Consider the following 26,627-nt stretch of genomic DNA (forward strand, 5'->3'; position numbering starts at 1 on the left):
AGACACACATACACATAATTAGAAATGAAACCTTAAAATTTGTGTTGATTCTTTTATTGACAGACAAAACTTCTGAACCTACTTTATTTACTAATACTACCATGAATCCAAGGCCAACCTTGATACATGGCTCTTTGGTAAAATCTTTACTTTGCAAGCATAAAGAACCTTAGTTTGATCCCAATAACACACATTCTGGGCGTGATGCAAATTTGTAATCCCAAAGCTACGAAGACCAGCCTAGCCTAACTGGTATCAATATTAGGTTTTGGGGAGGGGGGAAAGAAAGAGAAAAAGAATGAGTGATACTTGAGGCTGACCTCTGGCCTCTTTACACATGTGCACACAAATTTGTGCATACCCAAACATACCTGCATACATGCAAAGACCTGACCACACATACCTAAACCAAAACCAGACAAATTAGCCTTTTGACTCGTAAACACAATTAATGGAACACTAAATTATTCTTAAGTTTAGGAATTTATCTATACTAAGTTTATATTTTTCTTTTTATCTTAAAAAATAACATATCAATTTATGTGCCTGTGCGTGCATTCACACGCAAGCATGCATAGAGGTCAGTGGACAACTTTTGGGAGTTAGTTCTCTCATCCCATGTTTCTCTGACTCAAATCTGGGTTATCAGGCTTGGTGAACAGCACCTCCACCTGTTAGATCTTATATTTCAATTTCTTATTATTTTGAATTAGTACTGGCAAACTGACAGATTAAAATTTGGAATAAGGAGAAAAGTTGTAAATCAGAAATGTATGTGTTAGAAATCACCTCTTCAGGCTGGAGTGGTGACTCAGTGGGTAGGGGATTTTCTGGATCCCTAGCACTCTTCTAGCCTCTGCAGGTACCACACATGCACACGGTGCACAGACAAACATGCAGGTGCACATACCTTTTATTTCCCCATTGTTATATTGTATTTCTAAGGACAGGGAAATAATCAGATAGGAGCCAGCTATCTTGTTACTATATGCTCTAAAAAGAGCATCCTTGGCTAGCAGCAGTAGTACAGCTAGAAGCTTGAGTTGAGCTACATGGGAGGGAGCATGCAGCTAGAAGTATCTGTTTGCCTAGCTGGGCTTTCAATAAGCTAAAATAGAGAAAAAAATTGACAACAGTAACATATAATGAATATTTAACCTTTGAAGCCAGGAGTGGTGGCTCATACCTTTAAACTCAGTATTTGAAACTCTCAGGAAGGAAGATTGCTGGGACTAAAGGTCATCCTTAGCTGTGTAGTGAGCTCCAGGTCAGCCTGGGCTGCAAAAAGGTACTTGTCTTAAAAATAATGAAGACTGGAGAGATGACTTAGTAGTTTGGAGCACTTGCAGCTCTTGCAGAGGATTTGGGATTTGTTCAGGTCCCAGTACTTTATATGGCTCTTATTACTTATGACTGTGTGTAACTCTAGTAATGGGATCTAATGTCTTCTTCTGGCCTTGAAAGCACTAGGCACGCAAACATACATGTGGCCCAAACACCCATGCTAATAAATAAATCTTAAAATAATAGCAGTAAATTAATACATTTTTGACTTTGCATTACAATTAATGGGACACTAAATTATTCTGAAGTTTAAGGATCTGTGTAGAATAGCGTTGTAAAATGTTTATGAACTAACATTATTAGTAACTTTCCATTAACTATATTTTATCACATTTTGATTATTTTTGTTTAAATTTTATTTTCCTTGTTTCCAAACAGAATTAAATTTTTACATAAAAGATCAGACTTGATGTGGAGGTGCTTGACTGAGGCAGGAGGTATGAGATGTCCCAGGCTTGTGTGACCCAGAGTGGCCAGCTTGAGCAGCTTGTGAGGGCCTGCCTTGAATGCAAAGTAAACAGATGCTAGTGGGGGGGTGGTGTCAGCTGTAGGAGGGGGAAGGGAGGAGGCACTTAGGCTTGACTTTCCAGGACTGGGGGAAATGGGGGAAATATCAGATAGTTGTGTGAGGTTTAAGATTTGCATCCCAGCTCCTGCCCTTTTCTTACCTTCATTTTGTTCCTTATTATTTTTTAACTACTAAGTAATCGACCGTGATTTAGTTCATTCTTTCCACCATTTACAGAGAGATCTTGCTCCTTTCCTCTCCATTTACCAACATAGTTGCATAGTAACTTGTTCTAGGTTCAGCGTTAACCTTCTGTCCAGTTAATAGATGGCTGACGGCCTTCTCATTACTTGACTACTTTCCCCTTTTCTCCTTTTCTGTGTCACTTTGTTAACAGAATTTTCTGTCCTGCCCTATTCCTGCAATCGTTGAGTCCCAAAGAAATCACACAGAGGTCTATATTAGTTATAAACCGATTGGCCCATTAGCTCAGGCTTCTTATTAACTCTGTTCTTATTAACTCTTATAACTTATATTTGCCCATTATTCTTGTCTATGTTAACCACATGGCTCGGTACATTATTCGGCAAGGCAGGCAGTCACATCTTGTTTCTTCTGTGGCTGGGTCAGGACTGCAGAATAGGACTTCCTTCCCAGAATTCTCCTGTTCTCATTGACCCACTTCTACATCCTGTCTGGTGGTCCTGTCTATATTTCCTGCCTGGCTATTGGCCAATCAGCGTTTATTTAAAATATAATTGACAGAATACAGACTATTGTCCCACACCACCCATTTGAAGATGATAATTATCCTTTTCTTTTTGTTTTTGTTTGTTTGTTTTGTCTAGACAGGGTCTCACTGTGAAGTTCTGGAACTTACCTTGTAGATCAGACTGGCCTCTAATTCACAGAGATCTGCCAGCCTTTGCCTTCCAAGTGCACCACTACACCGGGCCTTTTTCATTAAAGTGTATCTCCATGTGTCTTAACCCCAAGTTTCTTAAATTTTTTTCCCCCTCCTAATTGTATTTGCCCCAGAAACTTCTACATGGCTCTGGGCTCATAGGTTTATAAGATAGGTGTACAAACTAAACATTTACTCATAATTGTAAGAAACCTTAAAAAATATTTAGTGTAAAATAATTCTTTGGTATGCTTATATATAATTTTACTATTTATGAAAAATTGAAGCTAATTTCCATGCTAATGAGGTAGGTGTCTTTTTGTTTTTGTTTTTTTAAGACAGAGCTTCTCTGTAGCTTTGGAACCTATTTTAGAACTAGCTCTTGTAGACCAGCCTGGCCTGAGTATCTTTTTTTTTTTTTTTAAATACAAAGAATTAAATCTTGGCTGAATCATTTGATAGTATAAGAGGTAGAGTTGATAAATTTTTATTTTATAGATGTCAATGCTGAGAATGCCACTTTGCATAAATATGAGGTATAAAATGGCAGAAGTATATTTAGGACCATTTCAGAAATTGTTGTTAATTCTGTCCTTAATTCCAAGCCAAAATTTGATTGGGCAATTCTTTGTGAAACTGACATTAGCAAGACTGGACAGATGGTGCAGTTGTGAGCAGTGAGTGCTTCTCTAGGGCCTGGAGTCCGGTCAGCACCCACGGCAGGGGAGCTCACAGCGAAGCCTCTTGGTGTGGATTCCCCTTTGTGTGCAGTGCCATTGCTTAATAAAGAAGCTGCTTTCATCCAGTGGCTTAACAGAGAGAAGGTGGAGTTGAGAAGATGCCATGTAGCTGCAGAAGGAGACAGATGCCTGCCCTGGAACATTACTGGTAAACCATGAGCCTTGTGGTAAAATATAAAATAATAGGAATGGGTTAATTTAAGAAGAGTTAGTTAATAAAAAGCCTGAGCTAATAGGCCAAGCAGGGCTTTAAATAATAAAGTTTTTATGTGATTATTTTGGGTCTGGGTGGTCAGAACCAAATACAGCAGCCAAGGGGCTGTGCACGTTTCTACATCTGTATAAATAGTGCATGTGACTGTGCCCAGAGCGAGCCAGTATCTTAAAGGCTATTGGCTAAAGGAGTTCCCACAGCAACCTCTAACTTACCTGGCCACTGATGGCACCTGCACTCACTCGCTCATACCCACACAGACACATACACATAATTAGAAGTTAAGAAATTAAAAACGAAAAGAAACTCTGGGACTGAAACAATAAGTTTTAAAATCAAAACATTACCTAGTGCAATAGGAAGTGTCTTAGGGTTTCTGTTGCTGTGAAGAGATTCCATGACCAAAGTAGAGCACTTGTAGGCCTTGTAGGCCTTCTTTTGCCCCCCCCCCCCCCCCATCTCCCACCATCTCCCTCGGTTGTGGCACACACCTTGTGGTAGTACTGGACAAAAGAGAGGCTTCTTCTGGGAGGAATTGAGTGTGGTGTTTCCTGCTCTGTGTTTGGTAGTTTGGTGCAGGCACCTGCTCTGCCTGTAGTTCTTCACAGTTATCTTGAGACACTGAGAGTCATGAAAGCTGGGGGACCCTCTCTGCGTACCACAGCTGAGGGGAGGCCTTTTTATGACTCTCTTTTAGTTGATTCTTTTAAGTATCCAGAGAGGTCATCTCATCTAGTATGTCATCATTTTTTGGAGAAAAGTTTTCATGTGCTATTCTCTTAGTTAATTCCTTATTGTTTTGTTTTTCTGAGAACTTTTATTCCACAATGGACCCCAAGGTTCCATGGTCACTGGGCAAGTGTTCTCCGTTGAGCTGTAGCCTCACCTCTCAGAGCCTTGTGTTTCGGTTTGAACTTTCTGGGTTCATCTTCTAATTTAGTTTCCATCCTTCCCTACCTGCCCAGTTTTTATTTTGTCTATTTTTTTGTGCGAGTTCCTGAATTTAATCTTCCATGTGTTTTACTGAGTTTTCTTTTAATCTCTTCTTTTAGCATTCTGTTTTCATTTTTAAATAGTCACAGTGTTTATAATTTTTTTCTTAGATTTAATTTGTTTTATGTGTATGTGCATTGTGTGTATATGTGCAATCTGTGCTTGCCTGGTGCCTGCAGAATTCATTAGAGGGCATTGGATCCCCTGAAACTGGAGTTAGGTATGATCGTGAGCCACCATGTGTGTGCTGGGAACTGTGTACTGGTCCTCTGGAAGTGCAGCCAGTGCTCTCAACCATTGAGCCATCTCTCCAGCTCCCATTTGGTTTCTGAGAGAATCAGTGATGGTTGTTCTAGTTTTCTTCTCACCGTTAGTGTTTTCCTCTAACTTTTCTATTAGTTTCATTTATGTACCTGGTTTTCCTGAGCTCCTGGGTAGCCCTTGATTGTAGAAGGAGGGGCTGGTCACAAACTGCCAATTAGTTCTCAGTATGTGAGTGCTGTGTATTATTGTGGCTGCACTCACTGGGGTGGCTCTTTGTTTAGAGAACGTGGGTTAGTATCTTAGGATCTTTCTCTGTACCAGGTAAGATTCCAGTAGGCTGTCTAGGTACTTCAAGGACGACTGGGAAGGTGGATGTTGGCTGTCATCTCATCCTTGTTTAGCTAGTGCTCTACTTTCATTCCGATTTCTGTGTCCTCCATAGCATAGCCGTTGCCTCGTCCACTGCCCCTGCCTCGTCCACTGCCCCTGCCTCGTCCACTGCCCGTGCCTCATCCAGTGCCTCTGCCTCCTCTATTGCTTTTGCCTTCTCTATTGCCCTTGCCTCCTCCATGGCTTGGCCCTCACCCCCTCCATAGCATAGCCGCTGCCTCCTCCATAGCCATTGTCTTTGGAGTATTTTCTTTGTGTTCTTTGCTGTTGTGCAGAAGGGCCAGCAACTAGCTGTGTGCAGTGGGAGAATGTCTGGGTCTCTCAGGCCTGGTCAGCAGGCTTCACCTGCTCCTTATTGCATCTCTTGCTGCTTCTCACCCCTCTCAGAGGTGCTGCTGTCTCCAGCTCCTTAGGCCAGAAGCACTCTTGCCAGCGGCTTACATTCCACCTTCTAAGTCCTTCCTGAGCACTGGCTTCAGAGCTTTTGAAATGCAGATGTTCTTTCTTGTTCCACACACTATTGTGATTTTATATGTAAAGGGAGAAACCAGTCTAAGGAACAAACCTCTTCACTGATGCTTAGTGTGATTTAAAGAGAAGAGAAACAGGTGTGTGTGCTGCTCTGCCATTCTTATCTGGAGTTGATTAGTTGTGCTTTAACAAAAACTTTCCTTTATTGTGCCGTTTACTTTTCCTTTCCTGGGTTTGATCTGAGAGGTGATTTAATATGTTTACTAATCTGCTAGAGTAGTAATTCTGTCACAGGAGGAAGAGGGCAAAGGCACACTTGAGATTTTCTAGGGCATTTATGTTGGCAGTAAGAGATTAATGTCCGCTCTCCCCACCGTGGCCTTGCACATGGTGGTTAGGCAAGTGCTGGACCACTGAGCTTCACCTCCACCTCAGTGTGGTACATTTCCTGAATCTTGAGTATCGTCAGCGATGGTCTGAGATGTGTGAGGGTTTGTCAAGTCGCCTTTGCCAGTGAGATGTAATTAGTTTGAGGCAGAAGACTGGAGCTCATTTATAGTATGTAGGTCAGCTGTAGCACTTTATAGCTCCTGAATTCGAGGCTCCCTGTGGTAGAGGAGGCTTCCTAACATCATGGAGTGCATTGTGGAGCAAGCAGGCCCACAACCTGCATTTCTTATCTCTTGCAGTGTCTGCTCTGGGGTGCTAAATCTCTTTCATTCTTACCAGCACACCTGTAAGTTTTATTCTGTTTTAAGACTACTGAATCTAGTTTGAACTCTGGGACCATGTTGCAAATTTATGATGTTGGCTGTGAAACATCTTGTGTGAAAAGTAAGAGTTATTTCTACACACTATATCTAAGGAATAAGACTAAGAATCAGTATAAAATCTCTTTAAGTTCCGTATAAGGTGTTAGGAAGAGCAGTTGTCTTAATTCTATTTTTATCTACTATTTAGCATTGTTGTAAATTGACTGCAGTGGCCTTCTCTTCATGCCATCAGTTCCTACCAGTTCAGTTCGTCTTTCAGAGATCCTGCCTGCCTGTCTAGCAGATGCCAGCCACTGTTGAGCAAACTTTCCTCCACCCCTCCTGCTTTTAGATCTTTTTAAAAAGCATCCCCCATGAAGGATTGGGCAGACTGTCTGCAGTGACATGGGATGCCTGTGGCAGTGAGTCTCTTGATTCTTGGAATGGGTACCCACTCTTACAAGTTGTTTTTAATGTCCCAGGGATTCTTTCTTAAATTAGAGAGCATGGCCATGAGCTCTAGTCATTGCTAAATTGAGCCCATGACGGTTTCTTTGTATGATGCTGTAATCCTCAGGGCTAATTTTTAACATTAGACCTACGAAGGAGCAAGGCAGAATGGAAAGAATTTATGTTTCAAATTCAGTTGTAGTTTAAATACAACTATGTTTGGGACCTTTGATTTGCTGGGTTTATGGTTATTTAGCTGTTATGAGTCTTAACTTCTTTAGCTGTGTGGTTGGAAGGCCAGAGCCATGTGAGAAGAACTCACATGAGCAATGTTATTTAGTACGCTGTGATACTTGTGGTTCAAATGTGAATACTACTTTTGCTTCTTGAATATTAAATTTCTATCCTTTGGATTTTGTATTTTTAGAACTAATATACCATTATGCATTTGTTTATTATTTTTGACATCAATGTATATTTAGGATAATTTGAATATAGAAATACTTTAAAGGTTTACTTCAAAAAATTCTTTTGGGAGGGTGGGGGATTGAACCTATGAGCACATATACTAAGTGAGTATTCTCCCTCAACTATTTCCAGTCCTCTGCCCAGCAGGTCTTGGCCTTACAGGCTTCCTGCCTCTCCAGAGCTGCAACTCTGCCACTAGATGCAGTGCCAATCACAGAGCTTGAAATCACTAGCTAGAAAATTCTGAGACCTAGATTATGTATTTGTCAGAAGTGTGGAAAACAGGGCCAGTGAGATAGCTCAGTAGGTAAATGGGATTACCATGGAGCCTGAGAACCTAGTTCAACCCCTAGAACCCATGCGGGTTGAGGGAGAGAGCTGACTCCCATAGGTTGCTCTTCGTAAATATTAAATGAAAGATCAAGAAAGGAGAAGGAGCTGGAGAGCTGTTTTAGCATTTAGGAGCACTTTACTGATCCATAGGATCCAGGTTCAGTTCCCAGTACCACATGGTGGTTCAGAACTATTTGTAATTTCAATTCTAGGGAAACCAGTGTCCTCTCTGGTCTCTGTAGGCACCAGGCTTTGATGGAGGAGGGTCATCTTTCTATCTGTTGTTTCATTGGTTAAGTAATAAACTGCTTGGCCTCTCATAGGACAGAAAATTAGGTAGGCGGAGTAAACAGAACAGAATGCTGGGAGAAAGAAGCTGAGTCAGGGAGTCGCCATGATTCTCCCACCCGACACAGCCGCAGGTTAAGATCTTCCCTGGTAAGCCACCTTGTGGGCTACACAGATTATTAGAAATGGGTTAGATCAATATGTAAGAGCTAGCCAATAAGAGGCTGGAACTAATGGGCCAGGCAGTGTTCAAAAGAATACAGTTTCCGTGTAATTATTTTGGGTAAAGCTAGCCTGGTGGCAGGACGCAGCCCACCGCTCTTACTACAAGGCTTGTAGTACACTTACACACATGTACTCAAAACAATCATACATACAAAAGTAGGGAAACCAGAACTTAAAATGGAGTTGCTCTCGCTTTCTCTCTCTCTCTCTCCCTCCCTCCCTCCCTCCCTCCCTCCCTCCCTCCCTCCCTCCCTCTCTCTCTGTGTCTGTCTCTCTCTCTCTCCCTCTCTCTCTCAGACTGTTTCTGGTACGCTTGCTGTATATACCAGGCCAGCCCCAAATTTGTGGTCTTCCTGCTTCAGTCCCTCCAGTGTGGGAATTGCAGGTGTATTCTACCATGTTCAATTTTGAGTTTTAAGTATATGTGACATTTTTAATCTTCCTGTTTGTGATAGTGCTCCTGTCACCCCTCCCTAGGAAAAAGGTTTGTTTTGTTTCATTTCTGAGGTTTCTTCCAAGACCATTTTGTTTCATTGCTTCAGGGCTGAGAGGAGGCAGAGCCCTGAAAGGACTAGTGAACAGAGCTGGTCACCTAGGCTCCTGGGGAGCAGGCAAGAGTCTATGATAGGATTTTTATTTGTCCTGGGCCAAAGTATTTGGGTAACTTCAACTTTGCTCTTAACAAACACTATTTCAAGATTTAAAGCAAGCCTCTGAGTGTTGGCTTTATCTAAGTCATCTATTAGGTGTGATTGGTCCTTCGTTGTTAATGTTTTTCAACAAAGCCTGGTATAATACTTAATTTTAGCTTTAAAGCAAAGGAACTAAATGTTTTAAAATAATTGGAAGTTTCCAAGTGCCTTTGACTGAACTAGTTACAGAGTTTGTGGCAGTGCTCTGTGGCACTAACACCATACAACAGGGGACAGTGGCTTCTCTTTGACACCAAGAGCAGAGGCACAGGAGGTTAGTGCAAGCGCCAGGGTTAGAAAACCTTTCGGAATCAGCCAATATTTGCCTGCAGAGCTGTGCAGATACTGTAGATGAAAGTGCTCCAGTGAGTGAATCCCTGGGCGTGGGTGTCCTGGGGACAGACTCAGCCAGTACATGAGCCTCTAATGTGTCTTCATTTTCTAACACTTGAAACATGGCCACTGTCTTCATAGTGATTTGTATTATTGCTGTTTGTGTTCCTTCTTTCCCCCCCTCCCCTGCCCAGTGTTCTTGAGTATAGAACAGTATTCTTAGCTTTAGTGATGAGAGTTCTATGTATCTTTTCCAATTTTAACTATTCTGTTTTTATTTTGTCTCCCTTGAGATTTATTTAGAAATTAATTTTAGGCTTTCTGATTAAAGCACAGAGACATTACTTTTACTAGAAGAAACAAAGGGACTTGTATAGAAAAGTAGACAAGGCATAGGCCCAGCAGTGAGAAGATGGAGCAGCTGTGGTGATAGAGCTCTGAGAGCTCGCACAGTGTCCTCGTTGTGTCAAGGGTTGCTTGCCTGCCTAGCCTTGGATACACAGGCCCTTATATAAATGTAGTATTTGCATATACCTAAGATGGGCTTTGTCCTAATAGCTTAGCTTATTCTCAGATTCTATCTGATGCAGTTTAGATGCTGTGTAAATAATGCTGATACCATGTTGCTTAAGGAAACATATTTCAGTTATGGTGTCACATATCTGTATTCCCAGTTCTTAGGAGGCAGGTGGGTCTTTGTGTGTTGGAGGCTAGCCCGGTCTACATAGTGAGTTCAAGGCCAGTCAGGGCTATATAGTGAGACTCTGTCTCAAACACACATGCACATGCACACATACATATACAGTGTTAGAAAAAAAACTCTTAAAAATTAGCTGTCCATATGTCAGCCATAGACTAACAGGTAGGATTCTGAGCTTCAGACAATAGTGGCTTGGTTATGGCCTTTGTAATTTTTCTTTTGAAGTTAAAACTGTTTTTGGGTAAAGAAATGTGCTTATTTCCCCAGCCCTGGAATGTGCCAGTCAGCTGCATAAGCACCTGAGTTAGTCCCAGTTGCGGTGCAGAGATGCTACTTTTCTGCCCTGGGTGCTTCTGTTTTGAAAAAGAATTGTCCATCAAAATGATTGACTTTGTGGGGGAGGAAATGAACTATGGTAAGGCTGGGGGCACACAACTGTGTGGTACAGGGCCATGGTGGATCTGTTTTGTCCTGTTCATCAGACTTACCCGGCAGGATCTGAAAGCAGGGCTGTTTGGAGTGCGGAGCAGCACAGCCTCTGCTGGCTAACGGTTTAAAGTCCCCAAGTTTTAAATGTGTTTAAAAAACAAAAGCCTGCTAAGGAGGCAAGGCTCTCTGCTGCATGTCAAGTGACCTGCCTTAGCTGCTGGTGAGTGCATTGGTTTTGTTAGCAGCTGCTTCTCTGAGGAGCCTCTCTATGGACTGTGCTGCCCCAAAACTCTCACCTCCTGAACTAGCTACCCAGGTGGGGGAGCAGGAAATTTCTTGGCAGGAAAAAAATGTCTTCTTCCAGGCAGAACAGGCAGAGAGACCCTTATTCCCAGTCCTTGGGACCAGATGTTTCAGATTGTAGACCTTCAGATTTGGGGCCGTTAGCATATACTTCAGTGGCTTGCCGTCCTTAATGTGAAGACATGAAGTCTTGAACGCCTCCAAGTGTGAATTTAGAAAGATTTTCAACACCAAATTTTTGTTTTAGGAGTGGTCAACTTGTACTTTTTTTTTTTTTTTTTTTTTTTTTTGGTCCTGGAACATTGACCAGGCTGACCTCAAACTAAAGAGGTCTGTGTGTCTCTGTCTCTTGAGTGCTGGGATTAAAGGCGTGCACCACCATGCCTGGCCACTTATTTTTAAATCTTACTTGTTTTATTTACTTACATTAAAAAATTTAAATTTTTAAAAATGTGTATGAGAGTCTTGCCTGTATGTATGTATGTTCACCGGGTGTGTGCCTGTGCACATAAAGAAGAGGGCACTGGTTTTCCTGGGATTGGAGTTGTAGGCCATCATGTGGGGCTAGGAATCCAACCTAGGCTCTTTCCAAGAACAGCCAGTTCTTTTAACTGCTGAGTAATCTCTCTAGCCCCTTATTTGGTTTTAAAATAAGTATAGTTCATGAATTGAATAGGGAGTAATAACTGAAAGTGGTTTTTAAAAATATGGGTACTTTATAGTAAATGGTTAGGCAGATGAAGATTGTTTCAACAACGCATGATTGCGAGCTTGTTTTATTTTGATATTTAAGATGATTAGCTATGTAAAAGTCTTGATAGAAATTATTTCCACATCCTTGTTCCCAAACCCAGAAAGGCTGATGTGTACTCTTCATTGGAAGAAATTATGGTGTGAAGTTGAATATAAGTGCCCATGGTGTGAAGTTGAGTATAAATGCTTATTTTTATCAGCTTTCCTTTTCTGTGGGAACTTGTTCTTAATGGTTTATATAAGTAAAAAGAAAAATCAAAACTATTGCAAATTTCTTGTCGTTTACCAGGCTGAACTCACAGGAATCAAATGGCGTAGGTACAATTTTGGAGGACACGGGGACTGTGGACCCATAATTTCAGCCCCAGCCCAAGATGATCCAATCCTGTTAAGTTTCATCCGCTGTCTGCAAGCCAACCTGCTGTGTGTATGGCGTCGTGATGTCAAGCCAGATTGCAAAGAGCTATGGATATTCTGGTGGGGAGATGAACCCAACCTAGTGGGAGTAATACATCATGAACTGCAGGGTAAGGATTTTGTTTTTCCTTAAAAATTATTTGCTCATATGTTTTTGAACAATGATAAATTTTGGAAAGGTTAAGAGTTGCTTAAAACAAAGATCCTAAGTATTCAGTAAGCTGTACGTTAGCCAAGGGTCCTCACTTTTCAATCTGATTTCCCTTCCCCAAAAGTTTCTGTCCTTACCAGTCATGCTGAAAATTAGAATCTTGTAAGATCACCTTAAAATTATTTTATTATCAGTTAAAGACAGGGAGTCACCATGTAACCTTAAATTTGGAGTACTCCTTCTGGTTCAGCCTCGTGCATGCTGAGATACAGGTGTTTATCACCTTGTCCTTCCGCCTCTGAAATCGTCGCTGTTAAAGGAAAGTGTTGTGTACACAGCGTGCTGTGTTTGGAGACAAGGCTATGGGCCATTTATCTAAATTAATGGTGAATTGTGAGTAATTACCTAGTAAGACAGCTATATGAACAGAACTTTTCCTCCCTTGGACTTTTTGCTAGCTGAACTCTTCATTGGAAAATTGAAAATACAGACATTTAATGCGGCCTTCATTGGACAAATTTCTGATTGACCTCAAATAGTGTTTTGGAGAAAGATAACCCTCTATAAAGTGCCGCAGATGGTTTCCTTTAAGTCACTCTTCACTGATTCCAGAAATACTAATTTTTAACTTACAAATTTTTGACTTGAGTTTGCCTATGACACCTGGAAACTTTGAATTAATGCAAGATTTGTTAGTCTAAACTACTTTTTATATTTACTATATGTTTACAGTGGCAGAAAATGTTGTCTGTAGTTTTTGAGTTCTGGCAGACATTTTCACTCCTCTATCCAAAAGTTTCTAGTTTGTATCCTACAGAATTTCCTAAGTCAAGAAAAATTACAGCATTTATTTTGTTTTTGAACCAGGCCTTTCTGTATTGCTTGTGCTGCCCTTGGACTCCCCAGTGCTGTGTTGCAGGCTGCTCACCACGCCTGACTCGGCCCCATCTCAGTCAAGAGTGCTGGCCCTTCTGACCTGGGCTCCTGTAGGCTCTGTAACCTAACCGACTCTCTAGTTAATTTGTGGTTGAAAAATTGATGAGATGTTTTGTTAGTTTGTGTTCTTATTATTTATTACAGGAAGGCATAAAACAAACTTCAGTGTATTCTTGTGGATCTGTTTTAAAGGTCTAAATTTGCCTAAAGGATTTTCTGCCAAATTCTTTTGAAACTTGTTAGCAGTCTTTGTGTTTTGTTTTGTTTTTGGTGGCATATCCTGCCACAGCGGCTAGGGGGCAGTACAGCCCAGTGGACTAATTGAGCTAACTGCTGGGCTCTATGCATCCTCATATTCTGGTGTTTGTTCCATAAATGGGCATTCTCTCTGGGTGAGATTGCTTACTAGTGGGCTCATCAGCAGAGTTGCAGAGTTGATGTTCATCTCAAAACCTTGTGTACTTAGTAGATGGTAGAGGGAAAGTTAGATTTTATACCACCTATGTTTTGGTTTTTCAGAGTCTGTTTGTCTGAATATCAAAATGTTACATTATTTTAATTGTTTACATGTGGATGAATATAGTATTTTTTTAACTTTTCTTCTTTAGTTTTTAATTAAAACTATTTTAAACCAATGTTGATTGATTAAACTATTAATCTATCATGGGAGGGCATGTGCATGCACGGTGTCATAGTTGTAGAGGTGAGAGGACAATTTTTGAGAGTTCTCGCTTGTGCACATCCTCCCTCCCTCCCTCCCTCCCTCCCTCCCTCCCTCCACCATGTGTGTTCTAAGACTTAAGTAGCTTGGCTTATGGCAAGTAACTTTAACTGCTGAGCCATCTCCCAGCCCTTTTCTTTTATTTTTGGTGACCTCTTATTTCATTTTGTAACAGTTTGGAAGCTGAGCCTGCCCACTTAGGAAGTGGTTTGTTCCTGACTGCAGTGAGTGCTGTTGGGGGAGCTGACAGGTGGGCTGCTCACCGTCTCCTCACTGCTTTACAGCACGCATGACTCCATTGCTGTGCGACGTTTGTGGTAAAGAGTGAAGCAAAGATTGACTATTTTTAAATAGTTTTTAGTTTGTTTTAAACTGTAAAAACACTACTTTTACTTTTTCTTAAATCAAAGTCTCTCTTGTAGCTCTGGCTGCCTTGGAAGTAGCTGCGTAGACCAGGCTGCCCTCAGACTCAGAGATCTGCCTCTGTCTCCTGCGTGCTGGGGTTAAAGTGTGTCGCACCACTCCTGTGAAAGCCCTGCACTTTAATTAGATAGTAGGACAGCAGAATGAGCACCGGAAAGGACAAACAAAGCAGTTGGAGTAGTTGTTTGTGTGCGCATGAAGTAGCTGTGCCTTGGTCTTCACTTACTAACCATTGTGTTTCCCCAGGGGAGTAGGATCTTGTTTTTACACTCTTTCCTTTTGAGAACTGTGAAGTGTGTTTTCTTGCTGAGTAGCCGTGGCATCCTTGAGTGTCCCTTCCATTCAGTGTGCTGAATGTCGGGAAAGTTATTAGAGCCAATCACATAAATTGTCCACTTTTGTATGTAAAAGTGGACGAAAGAGTACTATTTTGTGGCTCACATATTGGGAAATATTTGAAATTTAATTAGAAAAGTGAGTGACATAATGGCAGTGATGGTGACATGGTCAGGAAGCCTGCGGTAGAGGGGAGCATTCCTATTGGTTGCTATAGAGTTGGGAGTATTGAACATGTCCTTTTCCAGTGTATTTAAGGTAATTTTATTTTGGGTAAAATAAACTTTAGCAGAATCCTGCTAGCAGCTGTGAATCTCTGGTACAAGGTTGTGCTATTGTAAATTAACAGGGATATTGAAGTATTGTCCTGCTTTTTGGTTATGTTTTGGAGTTTCCCTTGTTATGGTGTTACACTTCATAGCATACTGCTGGCAAGCACAGTAAATACCACAGCTGCCCGCCTTGGTGTACACGTGTATATATTAGTAAAGTAGCATCAAGAGAGAGGACTCCTCCAGGACTTGTGTTGAATTTACAACATTGTAGCCACAGGGACATCGTGTGGCCCTGGATTGCTGGGCTCCAGTACTGTGTAGTCACTTAACTCTGGGAGTCTTTGGTCAGTTTATTTAACTGGTCATTGTCTTAGTTCCCTTGCTGTAAATTGGATTATGAGGCTAAAGTTAATAAAGCCCTGAGCTAGCACACACAGCAGTTAATCTATAGCTGTAGCAGTTGGCTGTTTCTGCTGTGCTGACGACTCTGAGCTCATGGATAAGAATTACATTTTGGCATTTTCTAAACATTTGATTCTGTTCTGTGTAGCAGTTAGTGCTTGCTACTGCCAAATATTAAAGTTTGCTTTCAAGCTGAAAAATTACATTTTCTAGCTTTAATGTTGGGGTGGGCTAATAGGAAATAACAAAACATCTCAGTACAAAGATAACCTGCTCATTGGAAATGTACCGGATTTTCCATAAATTTTTTAATTTGTGTATGGGTGTGCATCAAAGCATGCATGCACCACTATGGACATGTTGTAGACGCCAGAGGATTCCTTTCGGAAGTTCTCTCCTTTCGTGATGGCTTCTGGGGCTTGGATACAGATCTTGCATGCATGGCTAGTGTTTTCACCTGCTCAGTCATCATGTTAGCTCCTTCTCATTTTATAGGAAACCCCAGTTGTGTGAAGAAGACAGTAGTTTGATTTATTGTACCTTCTAAGTAGATTTGTGACTGCTACCATATACCAAAGCAGGGTACTACTGAATGTGTAGTCTTCTTTTTTGGCTATATGAGTTCTTCTGTCAGTGAGTCCAGTCAGAGGAATTTATAGTTTAGAAGGTGTGTAAGAGAGACTCACACTCTAGTAAGAATATGCGAGAGCGGTAGACCAGGTTGGCCCTGACCTCACAGAGATACCAATTGCTAGGGTTAAAGATATCTGTTACCACACCTGGCTTAAAACATATTTTTATTGCTATCCTATTTTTCTATATTTTATTCTAAATTGGTTTGCCAAAGCTATAAAGTAGTAATAATTGTATAATGACTATCTATGTAAACATACAAACTCACTTAAGTATTTTACTTATAAGTAATACATCCTAACATACTTGACATTTATTAAGACTTTAATGAGTAACAAATTCTTATTGTGAAATTATGAAAAGATAGTGACTCAAATTCTTTCATATGAAGAATAAAAAAAGATTCAGTGAACTAGAATTATTAAGCTAAATGTGCTTGAAATTGAGAGACCAGCCAAAGTCTAAACTTTCTATTGTAAATAACATCAGCGTGTTACTGCAGGCAACTTATTGAACCGTGTAATTAGTTTTTTTTTTAAATGAGACATTCATACTAAGATCATAGTGAGATAGAATGTGAAGAAGGGAAGGCTCGTGTCCCACTGATATGAAAATTAAGCGGCTGGCAGTGTTATAAAGAGTATTGCTGTAGGGAAAAGTCAAAGTTTTGATTTGGGCATTAATTTTGGTATCATGCTCTAAGGGTTTTTTTTTTTTTTTGCACTGACATGAAAAACCTATTTATATACAGTGAACCCCAGTTAAAATCTTTTAAAAATTATTTCTATTATTTGTAACTTGTGTATGTGTGTTTGTATCTTTGTGTGGGCTTGCACACATGAGTACAGGCACCTGAAGAGGCATTGGCTCTCTTAGATGGAGGCCTAGGTGCTTGTGAGCTCCCTGATGTATCAGTGTGCTGGGAACCTTTGCAAGGCAGCAGGCACTCGGAGCTGCTGTGAAGTTCAAAGTTCATCTTAATGAACTTCACATTTAATCTCTAGAGCAGATTAGATGTCAGTTGGCAGTAGGTACCCTGTATTTCATGTGTGAGTGTTATGATTTTGGTGAGGACTTTGCTGTGGGCGCAGTCTTTGCCTGGCAGGTTTGACTGTTACCTGTTGTACCCTCTCCCCTGCCCACTGGTTTCTACCTTTTCTTTCAGAACCTTGTCTACCCATAGCAAACTTTAAGACTTAGTTGGCTTTGTTGTGCATTAAAAGGATATAAGAATTTCTTTGCCTAATAAAATTCTAGCTCTTATTGAGGGAGGCCAATTTAAGTATATGAATGTGGAAAAATTGGGACACTGAGTATCACTTGAACCAAAGGCCTGATTCAAGAAAGAGCTGTATATTTGAACATTGGATTTGAAAGGCGTTAGAGACACAGGTACGTGTAGAGAGCAAGCCTTGGCTTTAAAGCACACCTTTGGCTGCGCACTCAAATACTGCGTATGCTCTTACTGTTCCTTTATGTAGGAAAGGGCATCTGCTTCTGACATAAACTGAGATCTTGTGGGTAAGCAAAGTCCCCACAGAAGATCCCCTTGTTCTTGTCATTGTCCATTTTGTGTGAATGTAGCTGACCCAGTGGGAAAGAAGTGTAGAGATTTCTGGTTTTGTCACTCCTCTCATAGCACTGGAGCTCACCCCTGCAACACCCAGTTAGTCTAGGATAGTCTCAGGAACTGGTAAATACCATTTAATGACAGAGGAATGAAAAATAAATGAAATAATTTTGGGTGCATGAACACTTGACATGAATGTGTGATAGACATTAGCATCTGCACATATCTTGTTTAAGGGTTAGATGTTGCTGTGGTCATTAGAGGGCTGCCTCTCCACTTCCTCCACTTTCCCATTTATTGTCACACTGAGAGGTTTGGGTAAAGCAGGAAGTAGTGCTGAGGATGCCTTGAGTTGTTCTGCAGTCTCTGTGCTTAAAGTACAGAGTGCTAACATGGGTTGTGATCTCCATGCTGAACTTATTATCAGTAATTGTTAGAACAATATTATAAGTACAATTTCCGTTTGATTTTGTTTTATGCTTTTGTAGTTGGAAATGAGGAGTTAATCCACTCAGCTGTGAATATCATTAGCAGCTAAGGTTTTTACAACTTCTCTGCAGTGTGGGGACTATAGAGAACACACAGATAGGTTTACCTGCAGATGCAGATACTCTGCAAGTCTGCCACTCACTGTGGACCCTCGATGCTAGATTCAGCTGTGTTAGCATTGTCTGAGCTGCTGTACTCATGCAGCTTAAAGAGAGTATATCATTATAGCCAGGAGATGTACAGCGATTTGTTTTTAGACTCCCATCTGTGTAATATTTCTTTGAGCAATTTTCCACAAGTTCTGGGCCACATAACCTATTTAAACTCAGTGTTGGTGAGAGCACTGTCTTGTTTTGACTCTGGCTCTTTCATACTGTGATTTGGCAGTAAATTCAGGGAATGAGCATTATCTTCTTGAGGCCCAACTAGGCCTGAACTGAAGGCCTTCTGCATTGCTCACATGCTGGTGTGGTTGGTCTCTGCTGTTAGGTAGTGGAACCGAGTATGAGCTGGCTGCCAGGGTCTTGTGGTAGCATAACACCTTGCAGTCTGGACTTAATCACACAGCATAACTGGCTTGACTGAGGGGAAAAAAAGAAACAAATGGGATAAGGACAAGTATTTTTGTGTCAAGCAGATTGTGTTCATCCAGTGCTTAAGCAGAGATTAGAATGCCTACAGGCTGTTGTTAGTAGCCTCTTTTCCCTTACATGTAAAGTGCCTTCTTTTTAAGAAATTACTTTTACTTGTGAATTTTCTGGACTTGGGGAGTCAAGATGCCTTGCTGACTGAAATATGAACGGTGTTCGTTTGGCAGACTTACTTCCTGATATAGCAGTGTCCGGCAGGGACATGTCTGGAGTGCCTGCCTGAGGAAGTGAGGTGGGAGACCAGCAAAGGTGCTGCTTGTCTTTGCACTAAGATGACTCTTTTCCACAGTTGATCTTGAACTTGTTTGCTATTCATAAGGAAGTATGTTATTCACATGGGGATATATTTAGCCCAAAGGAGGCAAATTCAGGGATTCTATACTGAGTTTCAGGTACTGTATTTTTAGCTTATTTTAAAAAGTAGCTTGGTATATATTTATAATGAAAAGCATCCCTGAACGAATTACTTACCATTCTGATTATTGAGGGAGGAAACAGCATTTGCCAACAATGACCCGTTTTGTGGAAATGTTTGACATAGTGTTTGCTGGTTTCATGAAGAGCATAGTAAAGGAAGGTTGGGTACTTGCCCTGTTACCTCAGGAAAGACTTCGTGACCTCAGTTCAGCTAGAACAGCAGATTCAAGCACACCCCTGCCTAGTCTGTTAAGTATGAAACATTATATTAGAAGAAAAAGTTAAATGACTTAAATATGTCAGCGTAAGGGATTTGTACAGATCTGTTTTGTACGGAATCTATTTGGTTCTCATGGTATTGTGTCCGTGGCCGGGATGTCTTGGTGTAGGAGCTGATTCTGTTTAACTACACTCACACTTAAATACTTACAGTAATGATCTGTGAGCAGGTGCTTTAAGAGCATTCTTTGAGCTTATAGATAGAAAATTTTACTGTTTAATAATCTTTCATATTTACCACATTTATGGATCTTATGTAGGGCTATGCAGAATATTGAAATGAATCTGAAACATTTCTGCCTCCCAGAAGCTGAAAACTAGACATTGTTAAATGCAGAAAGCAGTCAGTCTTCTTACAGGGCCTTACATGTGGAAGGAGGCAGAGCTGTGAGGAAACGAGAGCCAGTGATCTGACCCTTATAGAGAGGTTTGTGTGGAAAAGCAAACAGGATCACATGGAAGGTGCCTTGGGAAGAGTCAGACCCGAGAAATGGGTTGGGAAGGCATGTTGCCTCCCAAGGTCAGAGGATAACGGTAGTTTGTAGGTAAGAGGCAGGATTGGTGTAGAGTAGAAGTACCTCAGAGGTTTCAGCACCTCAGTCTTCCCCCATTGTGAGTAGGACTAGCATGGTGCCTGGCACACACACCAGGAGGCCAGCCAGTAGGCACATTGTTAGCTGAATCACAGTGATTCCTGTAGTACCAGGGACTGTCCTGGACTGTGCAGGAAGGCAAGGAGACATTGTTTAAGGAGAAAACATGACTACATTTAAAATCCATTCCCCTCTGTCTGCCGTGTGTGTTTGTATACATATGTGTGTCGGCATACATGCTCATGTGTGCTGCTGCATGTGGAGGCCAGAGGTCAAGGTTCTGGTGTCCTGAATTGCTTTCCCTTTTTTTTTTTTTCCTTTGGGACAGTGTGTTTCAGTGAACCTGGAGCCCACCTATTCAGTTAAGCTGGCTGGTCAGTGAACCCTGGGGATCTGCCTGCCACTGGGGTCACAAGCAAAGCACGTTGCCACATTTAGCGTCTTATGTGTGTGCTGGAGATCTGAACTCAAGGCTCATGTTTATGCAGCAGGAAGTACTTTACTCACCAAACCTGCACTCCTAGCCCGCCCTTCAGAGAGTCCCTTGATTGTATATTGAAAAGACAGTTACATAAATTAAGGAGTAATTCTTCAGATTGTTAGAATACTGTTTGAGGTGCTGAAGAGATAGCTCAGTGGTTGAGGGCACTGACTGCCCTTCCAGAGGTCAATTCCCAGCAACCATAACCACGTGGTGATTCACAACCACCTGTAATGAAATCTGGTGCCCTCTACTGGTCTGCAAGGACACATGCAAATAAATCTTTAGAAAAAAAAAAAAAGAAAACTGTTTGAAACCTTTATTACTGGGAATCCTGGGAGATATGCGCTCTTTTGTCACTTGCCTTTTCTGTTTCCAGTCTGCTTGAGCTCTGGATCCACCATTCACCTGGAGAGCCCAACTGTTGTGGAATAGAATATTTGTTTAACTTTGTAAAGATGCATTGCATTTGTTTGTGTTGTAGAATAATTGTTTAACGATGTAAAGATGTGATGTTGTTTCCCCTTGTCTGCCTAAGGCCCTGGTTGGTCTAATAAAAAGCTGAATGGACAATAACTAGGCAGAGGAGGGACAGGTGGGGCCGGTAGGCAGAGAGAAAAGGGGGCCTAGCCAGCCAGGGGCCAGCCAGCCAGCCTGCCATGGAGGGAAGCAGGAAAGCAGGATGGGCAGTACTGAGAGGTAAGCAAGCCTCGGGGCAGCATGCATATTAATAGAAATGGGTTAATTTCAGTTAAAAAAAGCTAGTAACAAGTCTAAGCTAAGGCTGAACATTCATAATTAATAAGTCTTCGTGGGGCTGGAGAGATGGCTCAGAGGTTAAGAGCACTGGCTGCTCTTCTAGAGGCCCTGAGTTCAATTCCCAGCAACCATACGGTGGCTAACAACCATCTGTAATAAGATTTGGTGCTCTCTTCTGGCCTGCAGGCAGAACACTGTATACATAATAAATAAATTAAAGAAAAAAGAAAATTAATTAAGTCTTTGTGTCTTTATTTGGGAGCTGGTTGGCAACCCAAAGAAAGTTCCAAGTATACCTAACCTCTTCTAAATTTCTTTTTTAAATGTATAACTGGGCTCTACACTTTGGGTATTAAAATGGAAATTTAAACTTATTTGAAGTTAATAAGTTTCTAGAAGTCAGTGTTGAAAGTGGTCTCACAACGGTTCTGGTTCTGGCTGTGTGAGGATGCTAGGTCTTGAACATTTTAGTGTGGGAATGACAGCTAGGATCCTTGTTTTAAGTAGAGTGTGTCTGGAAAGCTGTAGTGTGTCTTGAGCAGGAGCCGCCAGGTGCTGCCGGTTTCTTAGGAGTGTGGTGGGTGCAGAACTAATGAGGCTGTTTGACCAGCAAGGACTGTGACTTAGCGTTCATGCTGGATGTCATAAGGAATGTTTCTTTTCATAGTTTTTAATGTAGAATGATTTTTATTTGTGCTTATCATAGCCAGTTTTACAGTAGTAATAAACTAGGAATAGGTGATGATATGAAAAAGTATGTTGAAAATTAGGAACTAGACAATAATTAGATATTTATTGTTAATGTTTTATGTATGAGATATCGTGTTGGTTTTTTGATTTATCTTTGAGTAGGAAGTAGTTTTGTACTTGTTTTTCCTGTGTCTTACTTTGAATGATGTGCAGGGAAATAGTCAGGGTTCTGCTGATTTGCCTTTCCCGCTGGTGCTTCCCACAGGTCAGGGAACCCTGATTGCTCTTCGGGCTGATGAGGGAGGGGAACTTGATCGGGGGAGGGGGAGGGAAATGGGAGGCGGTGGTGGGGAGGAGGCAGAAATCTTTAATAAATAAATAAATGAATAATTAATTAAAAAAATAGCCTGTGAGATGAGTTGTAGAGACAGCATGAGTGGTGCCTTTGCCCTACTGAGACCGTTACCTGAACCCGAGTCCTGTGGTGTAGTAGTTAGAGCGGTGGGGCTGCATCCCCAGCACCCCAGCCGCCTGGCTAGCTTATGCCCCGAAATAACAACACACAAATTGTATTCATTTAAACACTGCTTGGCCCATTAGCTCTAGCCCTTACTGGCTAATTCTGATATCCCGATCAGCCCATCTCTAATAATCTGTGTAGCATCAGTCTTACCGGGAAAGATTCTAGCCTAAGTCCATCCTGGGTCTGAGCTTCATGAGTCTGCCTCAGAGAGCAGAGCTATCGCGTCTGCCCGAGAGAGGGGAGCATGGCGTCTCTCTGAGCTCACTTCCTCTTCCTCCCAGCATTCTGTTCTGTTTACTCCTCCCACCTATGTTTTAACCTATCAGGGCAAGCAGTTTCTTTATTAACCAATGACCTTCCTCCATCACTGTGGGACTGCGAGCCAGTCGCTAACTTACTTTACTACCATCTCAGTTGACATGCTGTCTGTAAACAATAGGACACATTTCTTTTTTCCAACTTTTAAGATATTTTAAGTTTCATTCATTCTTTCATAGAGTGTGTATTTGTGTGCACATGTGCATGCATGCACACCACAGTACATATGTGGAGTTCAGAAGACACCTGGTGGGATCTGTTCTCTCTGGGACTTGGGATGGCACTCGGTTGTCCGCCTTTGTGGCCCCATTTACTGCTGACCCACCTTGTTGGTTTATTAGCAGTTTCATTTTCACCAGTTGTTGATGACTTCCTGAGATAAGGACAGTCCTTTTCTCCCCTCTGTTTGCTCAAACCTAGGGCCTTGCACCTGGAGAAGTGGGAATCTAGAAGAAGCTGGCCTTGTCCTAGTGGTTTTCACCTAGAAGTCAGAGTGTAGGGTAATTGAGTTGGAAGAAACAAATGTTGACTGAGAGTCTTACTCACATGACTGTTTTATGACGGTTTCAGCTGATCCTGTGATTCTGCGGTCTGTTGATGAAAAGAATCAGTCTGTCTGCACAGTGCATGCACATAGAGCCCAGCTGAACCGCAGTTTTAGTCTGTGAAGGTGATGCTCCAATAGTAGGGCTGCTGCACTATGAATGTGTTGACAGCCCGACTTAAATGCTAAGAACGTTTTAGAATCCAGGCTTTAAGTATTCAAAGATTAAATATCTCCAAAGTGTGGTGTACTCCTGTAATTCCAGCATTGGTAGGATGAAGCAGGAGAATTGCAATGAGTTCTAGGCCAGCCCGTGTTACATATCAAGACCTGCCAAGTCAAAGCAAATCAGAACAAATTGGAAAAATTTTCCAGTTTCTTTACTTTTTCTCAAAGTCCAGCTGTAATGCCATTTTAAAGCTTGTGTGTTAAGCTTGAAGCTGTCTTTTTTTTTTTTTTTTTAAAGATAGGATTTTTCTGTGTAGCCCTGACTGTCCTGGAACGCCATATGTTGATCTGGCTGGCCTCAAACTCAGAGATCCATCTGTTTCTGCCTCCCAAATGCTGGGATTAAAGGTGTGTGCCACCAGCACCAGGTAAAGCTGTTTTTTTTTTTTTTTTTTGACTGGGTTTTTGGAAAATGCCCAGTTGTAATAGAGTTCTGAGCTACGAGTGGAGGCATGCCCAGGCGTGCTGTCATTGCTGGCCAAGTGACCTGAAGGATGGCATTGCTGGGACTTCAAGGCCACCCACCCTCCAGATTATAAGAAGCTTTATTATAAAAGGGAAGAGGAAAAAAGCCAAAGGAACAGTTTTCGCCTGAATCTCATGTTGGAGTGGCTGCCGTGCCTTTCAGATATAGCCCTTTCTTCCTCTAATCCCTAACCACTGGGTCACAGGCTTTGAAATGTAAGTTTATAGAGCTGCCTGGAAAGATTCTCATGCTGGTCATCTGCATTTGGAGCGTGAATTTGAGGCAAAGACACCAGAGGTGTGTGAGGAGACTGTGAGAGGCCAGCTTGTGCTGAGATCTGGCCCACAAGCTCAACTATTTTTTTCTCTTGATTTTGCACAAAGGACAAAGATACTACAGACTTGCCATGTGGCTTGGATACACGGGACTGTACAGTCTTGCTCTGAGCAGACAGATAACTGTCTTGCCTTTGTTATATTTAGGAGGAGTAGGCTATAATTACCAATGTGCTAAATACTGTATCTAAGGCAAATTTCAGTTATGTAATTGGAGAAAAACTACTTTTGAGGAAATTAAACTGGCTAGTTGCCTTTTATTCAGTATTTTGGCTTTAACACTAGTATTGCTTAAAGACCTACTTGATCTTGGAATACCGCTAAAATTCATTTAGCAAAGATGCTCAGATGATCCACTAGGGTATTGGTTCTCAATGTGTGGATTGTGACCCCTTTTATGGTTGGGGTCACCACACCATGATGAACTGTGTTAAAGGGCTGTAGCATTAGGAAGGTTGAGAACCACTGTGCTAGAGGCTCAGGAGTCAGCTCTGCTCATCAGGTGGCTGTGGGATCTCTTAGCTGTGGGTGGGTAGGAAGCTGAAATTCAGTTCAGCCACTGTCCCTTGAATGCTAGGCAATGAGTGTGTGCAGGGAAAGACGGTCATCGCTGTCAACAGGAGCTGGAGGTGTAGGATTAATTCCACGTCTTCTGTGAAAATGCAGTGAATGTTGAGTTTAGGGCATCTCTTCCTACGTAGTCATCAGTTGTGCATGGGTTTCTGTGGGTTCTCATGACTCTCGTGTCCCCAGGCTTATCTGCTGCGGTGCTGCTGTGAGGTACTGGGTAGGTACTGCCATGCACTGGTGACCCGCACGAGAGTTACAGGAACGTGTCGGTACAGTGTGGGGAATTCTGTGAGAGGGCAGCACTCAATGCCCAGTCTTGTTTATGCTGTGACATCAGGGGTTTGTTTTTTCTGTTTAAGGTGCATAGCTGACGTCTTTACAGAAGAAAGATGAGCTAGGTGTGAACTTTGGGGGAGGTGAGAATGATAGAGCTTTACTCATTTTATGCTTAGAATTCAAGAGGACAGCTAATTTGTAGACCCCTCTCTCTCCCATTTTTTCCAGTATTAAGCTTTCCAGTGTTGAAGCTCTGATTCCTCACTTCTCTCTTGGTGTTCCTGTTTCTCCAGTTCCACACATAAAAAGATTTATTTTATGTGTATGATTGTATGTAGATTTTTGATGATTTTTAAAAGCAACCCAAAAATAATGTTGGTACTCATGTAGGGCAGATTGATGGGCTTAAGTTAAATAAGTAGCCATCATGTAGCTTGCCAGTCAGGCAAGAGTGCACTCTGTGGGGATAGAGGTGACTGTGCTAGAGGACTTTTCCTTCTCTGATAGGATAGTGTTGACCTTTTCAGACACTCCTGCTAGCCACTGAGTGGCCACGCAGGTAGGTGGCAGGCGTGGCCAGTGTGGCCGGCCAGGGCCATCTTTTCTGGCATCATCACTTGGGATGAAGTGCTCTTGAGCTTGTTTGAAGGAGAACTGGGAAAAGGTAAAGCAGTCAGTGAAGAGCATAGAAACTTCTGCTGCCCAGATTGGAGGACGTTTAAATTATAGATGTTTCATTTAAATTGAGGACAGGCGTAAATACAACAGTGAGTTGACCAGGTTTGGTTTATGTTTGAGAATATTTTCTCTGGCCTCACTTTTGAACTAATCATTCTGAAGGTTTAATTTATTGTTTAATCTTTCCTTTTATAGTCTAGAGGAAGAGAGGAAATTTCTTGATAAGTGATTTAAATTTCTTTAACTAGCTCTTGAATCTTACCATTGAGTTATTATTGGATGAGAAGATCAGTAAAATGGCCCCAGAATGCCGTCTTGTTCCCTCCCTCACACCGTGGGAGTTGCTGGGGGAAGAAATCCACAGCACTCTGCTCTATTGGAGAACAGTAAGAACTGAAGCCCAAACTACAAAGCTCGAAGGCCGTGCACATTTGGAAGCAGGAAATGTTATTCTTCGTTTATAAGTGGCTTTCCCCAGCACCAGATTTGTTTTAGATGCTAATATTGTAATTGTGGTTGATTTTCTTTTTTTTAGAATAGAGGTCTCTGATTACTATAGCAACATTCCAGAAGATGTCTCTTGGGTCTAGTGGTAGTATGTCAAAGGTTACCTGTGCTGAGACGGTGGTGGGTTTTGAGCTTCTTCTGTAGACTTGCCCATAAGAACTGTGTGTATGTACAAATTGCTTGAGATACCCAGTAGCTGTTAAGCCTACTGTCTTATAAAATTTGATTATTAGTATTGAACATACTTAATTTTGTTTCCTTAATAGTAAACTAAAAGTTTTTTGGGGGGTTGGACTGGGGGCGGGGAAAAGGAGTTATGTTCCATACAGATGAACTTTGTATGCCACAGATTGGAAAATAATTTATTTAACTAACCCATGTGAATTTTATTTATGGAATAATTCTT

The 26,627-nt window shown here is 41.6% G+C and overlaps 1 protein-coding gene across 4 annotated transcripts in view; it reads left to right on the top strand.

Annotated features, from left to right (window-relative positions):
* Med13l (mediator complex subunit 13L) overlaps window positions 1–26,627 on the top strand; it is a 238,373-nt gene that overhangs the window by 23,270 nt on the left and 188,476 nt on the right. For all 4 annotated transcript variants that reach the window (XM_041645984.1, XM_041645993.1, XM_041645991.1 and 1 more), the window contains exon 2: window positions 11,844–12,081. In XM_041645984.1, the coding sequence (XP_041501918.1) occupies window positions 11,844–12,081 (238 nt within the window). The remainder of the gene's footprint in view (window positions 1–11,843; window positions 12,082–26,627) is intronic.

This window comes from Microtus oregoni, unplaced genomic scaffold (genome assembly GCF_018167655.1).
Source record: "Microtus oregoni isolate MIOR12 unplaced genomic scaffold, Mior012 000003F_ref0000135, whole genome shotgun sequence".
In the NCBI taxonomy this organism is placed as follows: domain Eukaryota; kingdom Metazoa; phylum Chordata; class Mammalia; order Rodentia; family Cricetidae; genus Microtus; species Microtus oregoni.